The sequence below is a fragment of the Cynoglossus semilaevis genome, chromosome 13 (genome assembly GCF_000523025.1).
Source record: "Cynoglossus semilaevis isolate Cse_v1.0 chromosome 13, Cse_v1.0, whole genome shotgun sequence".
Classification (NCBI taxonomy): Eukaryota; Metazoa; Chordata; class Actinopteri; order Pleuronectiformes; family Cynoglossidae; genus Cynoglossus; species Cynoglossus semilaevis.
Genome location: NC_024319.1, coordinates 4,850,277 through 4,858,776, shown reverse-complemented (window position 1 = coordinate 4,858,776; position 8,500 = coordinate 4,850,277). Strand labels below are relative to the sequence as shown.

General features: G+C 44.5%; 1 protein-coding gene across 2 annotated transcripts in view; it reads right to left on the bottom strand.

Annotated features, from left to right (window-relative positions):
- Positions 1-7,891, bottom strand: part of kcnn3 (potassium intermediate/small conductance calcium-activated channel, subfamily N, member 3) — a 35,605-nt gene extending 27,714 nt beyond the window's left edge. Inside the window, exons 1-2 of one of the 2 annotated variants that reach the window (XM_025061794.1) lie at positions 7,074-7,891; positions 5,319-6,430 (exon numbers count right to left, since the gene is read on the bottom strand). In XM_025061794.1, the coding sequence (XP_024917562.1) occupies positions 5,319-6,404 (1,086 nt within the window). In that variant the 5' untranslated portion in view covers positions 6,405-6,430; positions 7,074-7,891. The remainder of the gene's footprint in view (positions 1-5,318; positions 6,431-7,073) is intronic. The other variant, XM_017037650.2, reaches the window with a different exon arrangement.
- Between the last annotated feature and the right edge of the window lie 609 nt (positions 7,892-8,500).

Sequence of the window (8,500 nt, the reverse complement as noted above, 5' to 3'; positions counted from 1 at the left end):
CACCCCCCGTCCCTCCGTCCCTCTGCCTCTCTAACATATACAGCACCATGATGAGGCGTCCAGCGTGCGTATTGACGGTGCGACAGGTGAAGTCGACGGCAGCTGTGAATTCCCTCAGAATAGACCTGTTCCACGGAGGAGACCAGAAGGCCTTGGGAAAATGATCTATTGATCTCAGCGAACATTCACAGGTCCCCAGTGTCCCCGGGAGCTCAGTTATTCTCAGATAGAGACGCGTGTCAGACAGACGCCCTCTTCACCTTTGACCTTTTCCACATAAAATCAACAATAGCTGCTCATAAAAGTGTTTATAGGAGGACCGGCCCACTAACACCTGGAGGTGTCAAGCTCCTGGGTCAGTCCCAGTGACGGGGTCGGGGGTCGGGGGTCACGTCATGATCGTCACATGGTGGGGAACAACCACGACCATCATCAGAAGGATTTTTTTTTTTTTTTTTTTTAATTGCACACTGGTTGTCACTGTTTTAGTTTGTGTGGATTACATTTATTTATTTATTTTTTTTAGACAAAACTAAATTTTGGTTTTTGGCAGACAGAACTATTTCACAATCTGGTACCTTCTCACTGCACTCTCTTTTGGCTCAGCAGCACAAAAACCGTATCATAACAGCCTAAAAACTGCTGAGTCTGCACATATAGTGTACTGTACAACACAGTTAATTATTACATAATTAGTTAGGACATACATATATGGATATATATATATATATCTATATATATGTTTGTATGTGTATATATGTATCAGCTGGATCTCCCGCATATATGCTTACTCAATAATTACTCTCTTTATCTCTCTGTGTGTGTGTGTATATATATATATACGTAAGTGAAAGAGGTATTTATTGAGTAAGTAATGAGTTGGCTAATATATATACACATACATATATAAATATATACAAATGTGTATATATGTATCAGCTGGATCTCCCGCATATATGCTTACTCAATAATTACTCTCCTTATTTGTGTATATTTATATATACACAATGTATATGTAAGTGTATACATACAGTATATATAAAGTGAAAGAAGTATTTATTAAGTAATGAGTTGACAATCTAGCTAATATTTACATATATAAATATATACAACTGTATATATGTATCAACTAGATCTTTAGCACATATGATTACTCAGTTACTTTCTTTATGTGTGTATATATTTATATAGACATATATTTATATATGTGAAAATATATATATATATATAGAGAAAAATTAGTATTTATTGAGTCAGCATAAGTTGACGGTCTAGCTAATATATATACACACACATAGAGTACATATATAAATATATACAATCGTTTATATTTATATATGTATGCATCAGCTAGACTTTCAGCACATGTGCTTACTCCAGTCAATTCCACTGCTGACCCCCGGGTCTTTATCGCCGCTAACACACAGTCATTAACTCACACACAACCAACCCTTCAACCGCTCCTGCTTCGTTCCATTCTTAGGCCTCAGCTCTATTTTTGGACGCAACACGGAGCAGCTGGACTTTCCGAAAAAAAAAAAAAAAAAATCACAGACATCTATGTTGGACATGCAACCTCACCCGGGGGAAACCCCCCCACCACCCCCCCGACGCCCCCTGACTTTGTCACAATGTCACATGGAGTGGTAAAATAATACTTCATGTGTACACAACATGTCCGATAATGTGATGTGTCTCTGACCACTCCTCCCCGGCTCTCATTACCCTCTCTCAAGGATGGCTGTCGATACACACCGGCCAATACGTCACCTCCCATCATCAGCATCCAGTTTCAATGTGTGTGTTTGTACACGGGGGGGTGGGGGGGGGGGGGGTGGTTGAGCACTGCACATGTGGGCGAGTGATTATCAATAATCAATGGAAGGAAATCATTAAAGACTCCCATGCTTGGACTGCTTTGAAGCACTGTGTGAAAACGCCTTCCTCCCGTCGTCCTCGTCGTCGTCTCCCTCTCATTCATCCTCACCTCGGACCCTTCCTCATGACAACCAGCAGGATTCTTTCCCCCTCAATTATCAGAGTACAGGTGTGGGGCGTTTGACAAAAGTGACCTCCAGTGTTTGCTGGACTGAAACCAAACCCCCATCTATGACGGGAGGAGGGAAGACGACTCACTCTGGCACCAAGGATTTTGGAATTTAGATTTAACAAAAAAAAAAAATCTGCATTCAATGTCTGTACCCAGGATGACAGAAGTCGCACTGACCTTTGACTTCCTGGTTAACTATGCATTAAATACGTGCAGTCATCAGCATAATGAAACAGCAAACACACCGGCTGCGGGGCTACGATGTCATTGTATTATTACTGAAGAGCATTGTTGCCCCAGTCCAGGGTAAATACCCTGAATCCAGCTTTTCCATGATTGCATTTCTTTTCTTTTTTTTTCTTTTTTGTCCTTTTTTTAACTGCCCTTTCTACAGCATTCAATTTCTCAACCGGCCACTTTGCTCCACCAAACACTCCCTCTGTTTGACGCCCACTGAAAGAGTGGAGGAGCAGAGGGAGAGAGAGAGAGAGGGAGTGAGAGAGAGAGAGTGCGGGGCAAGATTGAAAAATACAGGCTCAGTCAACAAAATAGAGGATATAAAGATAATAAGAAATGAGGGAGATACACAATTCTAGATGAGTTAAAAAAAAAAATACAAATGAAATCCTGAGTTGGCATTAATAAAAAAAAAGAGGGTAATTTTCATTAAATAATGTTTGGGGAAAGAAAGTTTAGAAGAAAATCAGCCAGTACACAGTCAGCAAAACAGAGCTGGCAGATTTTTCTCGGCTTGATAATAACAGAGAGAGAGAGAGAGAGAGAGAGAGAGAGAGTTAGAATTAACTGGAGACCTCGGTCTGCAAACAGACTCTAAAGCGAGGCAGCACATGATGGGAGACACACCCAACTGGCCAACTCTAACAGACAACGTGCACCTTCACGGCTTTAGTGCAAACCCTCATCTCCCTCATGATCAGTAGAGGGCGAGCTGCATGTCCATTCATGCCCAAACGCCGTCTGATTACATTAAAACATTTGCGATTAGTGACGGCAAAAGTAAAGAGTGGATTAAAGCCGTAATAGGCAGCATTTCATTACAAAATCACCCAGAGAAACATTTCTCATTAATCCCACCAGGGTCACAGGAAGTACTCGGTCCTGTCAACATCAGCGGGGCTCTTGATTAAATGATGAAATATGCATGATAAGCATGAAATAGATCCAGTAGGTGGCAGTAATGCCACTCCAAAGATTTGGTTGTGCTTGTAAAGGAGCGTCAGCAGGTCCAGTTAGTAAAGACGACCTTTCAAAGTAAAATGTTATGAGCAAGCTAGGCGTTAATGGACCAGCTAACCTGGGGGACAATTAGCTACATACTAGCTTGAAGATAAAAAGCTAAATGTTTTCTCTAATGTCTTATGGTAATCATTTTGAGTGTGTTTACAAAAGGAAGAGCTGAGGTTGAGGGTGATAGCGGGTTAAGTGAGTCTCTTAGCGTAGTTTAATGTACTACATATTAGCACACGGCTAGGTATTAGCAGAGTTCAATTCATCACATGCTAGCATGATGCTAAAAACTGCAAAAAACACTACATGATAGGCTAACGTTAGCACGCTGTGCTCAAAACATTATATACAACAACAACAACAACAACAATAATAATAATAAAAATAATATTAATAGTAAATACAAGTCAGAAAGATCAATTCAATGTGATTCTGGTGTTCTCTGGAACCCTGTGACACACACCCTTATACACACACACACACAGTGAACCAATAATAGCCGCCAGGGGCTTTTTTAGCTTATTACACTTCCTATTACACGGACAAATGAGATCGCGGCCTCCTACTGATAGTTTGATTCCTATGTCCTTTACATCGCTGCTTTACATTGCCCACGAGCAACAACTGTCAGCCACGACAGCACATACGCAGGAAGTGAGGTCGGAGTGAACATCCGACATCAGTTTTGCTGGCGTTTGTCTACCGAACGCATCCACAACAGGTGGAAAGACTTAGCGCCTGCTAACATTCAAGTCCTCGTCTTCACTTCTACCTCTGGTACGGATCACTAAATATTGAATTTCCTTCCCATGCAGCCCATCACAATCTTTTATTAGAGAATTCCGACCAGGTAATTGTCTAAATCCCCAACTGTGTTACAACCGGCGCTCCCACCGCTGATGTAAAGTCGAGTCAAAATTCTGCTCATTCATTTTTAAACAGGACTGCGTTTTGGCTATGCAAATGTGACGCGTCGCCAAAATACATTATTGAACTGATTTATTTTCTGACGAAGTTAAAAAAATGTTTATCTTCCCAAGAGACAACAGAAATTGTCAGCCAAATAAATAGCATTATGACAAGTAAACTGTAAACCTTTCACGAAGGGACTCACAAATGAGTTTGGTTTTTTTTCCAGTCACATCCATAGTTGTTTCTTCTCTTCATTGCCCCCTGCAGGTTGCTAGTACAGCCTGTAGGGAGGACACATTCATAAAGACGAACACCAACCTTTGGTATGAAACCCCGCCTCTCTCTAATTTCTAAAGCTACACACAGGTGACCCAATCAAATCAGCAGTTTATTGCTAGCCAAGGAACTGTCAGCCTAACGCGATTACAGGTGTGTCGTTTCAACGTTATCCTGAAGTCTGGTTTCCCGGAAAGTTCTTTTATTCAGGTCTAAATGTTTGATGCACAAAAATAAACCACAATAACAAATAAGTGACTCAGAGTGAGAAGAAAAACGGTAATTAAACTGAGGCGTTACCAAAATGCTACGGTCTCTCAAGCTCAAAACAAATCAAGAAGAAAAAAAACCCCAGATCTGACATAGAACAACAAGAAGGCGGAACATGAGGTTCCAATCCATCAGTACTTGTTCTATTGACAATTCCAGGAAAGCTAGAGTATTGCAGACAACAAATCACTGACACCACAGAAGTATCCAATCAGATGCTTATCTTCTCTAAGTGATTTCTCAGTAAAGGAATGAAAGCAAAAAATACTTTGTTCCAGCAGAACAAACTACATGAAGAAATTCTTCTTCAGTGAAGTCGCAAAAAAAAGTGAAGAACCACCCGCTGACTGCAGCCTTGAGCCGTTTTCATTTAGTTTGAAACGTATGATCTCCACACCAACGCCGACATGACTGCAGTGACATCATCATAAAGACTTTGTGTTCTCGACCACCAAGGACAGAGTAACTGCACAACTGTGCTCGCAACTGCTACAACAACCACAGGGATAACTGTGTGACACATGAGCGCTAGCGCCCTTGAACTGCTGATATCGTCCCTTACCTTTGTGTACACGCCCCATGACAGCTCCGTCTCAATCACCATGACAACGATCCCAAACATTCCAAAGATGAGGGCATAGTCACTCAGCCGCTTCCGCTTCTCGAACAACGCCCTCCTGTGGCCCAGTTTGTAGCCAATGTTTTGGTTCTTCCGTTTCGAGGCCTTTGACGTGCCGCTCCGGGCCCCTGTGCCCGCAGCTCCGCCCGCTCCTTGTCGGTTCCGCCCTGAATGTGCCCTCCTGCTCTCCACCAGTGCGTGGTTCTGGTGGTAGATGGACACCTGGTTGGACGAGGAGTCACCGATGTCGTATCCCGCTCTGGGGTATGGCAAGTCTTCTTTGGATGAAATGACAATCTCTGGAGGGCTCTGGATTGGGGGTTGATTGGTGGAGGACTGGGCCACCACAGACGTGGGGTGGGCATCCCGTGGTCGGTCATGGCCAACGCTGCCCGTCGCCCCAGCAACAGCTGAAACACCGCCCTCTTTGGTTTCACTGCTGCTGTCGGATTCTATGAGGTTGCGGCGCGAGGCGCTCAGGCGGCTGAGGGGCTTCATGACTCCGCCCGTGTACTTGCAAGAACTCATGGCGATCTCCGTGAAAGGGTTGCTGTCCCTGCGGTGAACCAGCGGGCTAGCTTGTCTGTGTTTGCAACCCCTCTCTCTCTCTCGTTCACGCTCTCTGTCTCGCTCCCGGTCCATGGAGGGTGAGTGGGAGGAGTAGAAGAGGGCGTTGTAGATCGGGGAGTTGTCGCCGCTCAGGCTGTGCTGAGAGCCCAGGCAAGAGGACAAGGGGGTGCAGGTTGGGTGGAGGGCATTGGGGATGGTCGGCGGCAGCGGCTGAACTCCCGAAGAGGACAGGGGTAACTTTGGAAGTGTGGATGAAGGTAAGCTGGGCGTGGCGGGGGATGGCGTGCTGCCGTTGAGGCGATCGAGGCTGGATCCTCCCATGTGGTTGGAGTGGTTTGAACCTGGCTGGTTGCCAACGTTGGAAGGGTGGGGTATAATGCCCAGGGGAAAGAGGAGACGCTGCTCCTCTTCTTCACTTCCTCCTAGGAGAGCCAAGCTCAAGGAGGGAGGAGGGTCCATGGTCACAGCTGGGGCCACACACCTGTCTACAAAGACAGAAAAAGAACGGTAAAGAACAGAGACAAACAACAACAACAACAACAACGACGACGGTAATTTGACTGTTGACAGGAAACAACGTTCAGAGTTGGGATGGAAGGAGGTGTGGAGGAGTGTTGTGATGGATGAGGAGTCAAAGCCAAGGAGGAGAAAGAGTGAAGTGGGGGAGAGTGGATGTGAAGATTGGAGTCACATTTTGACTCAGCTGCCCAGTCAGCCTCTCTCTCTCTCTCTCTCCCTCTCTCTCTCCCCCCCTCTGTGCCTGTGTGTGTGTGTTTTCCACTGTTCTGTCCTTCTTTTATATGCCACACAGAGCTCGCAGCCATCTATGAAATAAAATGTCCTCTGTCTTACATTGTTGGCCTGGAGAATAAATGCTGCAAATGGTCTGCCTTTGTAACATGGAGATGGACTGAAGCTGTCAGACGTGGAGAAGATCAGACTGGTCATCATCATCATCAGTGCCTCCTGTCAGCGTGGCCGGCTCTGTGACTATAGTTAACCATAGGCTGCCTACATTTGATTGATCCAAAACAATAACCTACTTTCAGGATGATATAACCAGACACCTTCACCCCCCCTCCATACACCACCACCACCACCACCACCAGCACCACCACCTCTACCTACCTCCTACCTCTCCTCTCTCAGTCCCAGTCCCCCGGGTCAGTTGTGTTGAATGTGGCTGGATGAAAATACAGCACTGCACTTTTTCTTTTTCATGTTGTCACGGCCATCCCATCATCCAGCCTGCCTTCCTTCCTCCCTTCATCCGGCTCCTCCACAGGTACTCGCTCCTCTGCGCTGGGGAAATAGTGCGTGGCTCCTGGCGGATGTTGCCTCCGTGTGTCGGTTATCTGGATCACTGATCAGTTTGTTTCCCTCTGTGTGGCATCACTAATCTCTGCACGGTGCCCATGTCGATGCTGTCACTGACGGTCGAGGCGAGATGATGAGGTATAATCCACGGTGACGGGATTTAATCGGTCAACCTGTGGCTGCGCGTCAAAAATGAGCGGCGACATCCGAACGAAAATCAGGAAGGAATTCAAAATATTAAAAAATAAAATAAAATTAAAAAAAGAGCGCTAGAAAAAAAAAGAGAGAGAGAGAGAGACACCGAGAACGTGTGGTAACGGTCAGAGATGATCCGTGGAGACTGAGATTTACCGTGAGTCTTGACTGACTTCCACTCCACACAGCTCCGCGTCTCTCACTCTCCTCCAACTTCTCTCCCTCTTTTCTCCGCCTCCAGTCTCTCCGTTCACTCCCATTGGACGGAGTCACAGTAGAAGTAATGGCAGAGAACAGGTGGCGGCTATCACATAATCACCCGTTTAATTCACGGTGGCCATGATGAAGGTCCGGTTATTCGTTGTTTGGCCTCAAACACACACACACACAGACACACACAGTACAAGTTTCGAGTGTCTGTTAGCTTTAGCTCGTTCCGAACACCTGTTCCCCCCGCCGAAGAGCGCACGTTACATGTACAGTGGCGGTCCGAACATTTTTGGCGCCGTTAACCCCCCCGCCCCCCCTTACTAAAAAAAAAGGAAGAGAAGTGAGTTACTGAGAAAAGTACAACATTTTAAAAAGATATATATATATAACATATAACAACAGAATAAATATAAAACAACGCAACACTGATATATGTACATACATATATACAGTATTTTCATTTGTCTATTTGCCAATATATCGATAAAATTACCTATTAGAATAAAGTATTGGTGTCGGTGCAGTCAATTTATATGTTAACATACGCATTAATCGTTTGTTGTTGATAATTGTTTATGATTTATTGGCAGTTTTATGTTTATTATTATTGTTATTATTGTTTTAAAGTCAAAAGACAAACTATGGATAAGAGGGTGGGATGTTGGTCAGTTCTGGTTGATGCATGACATCATCAACCAGTGAGAGCAATTTGGTTGGTTGGACCTTAAAGTACTGCAGTACTCACATGAACAGGTCAATGTAGAGAAATACTTTTAAAAAAACATTTTACATTAAAACCATTTAATCAAATCTAACTGGACTCTCCGTCGCCC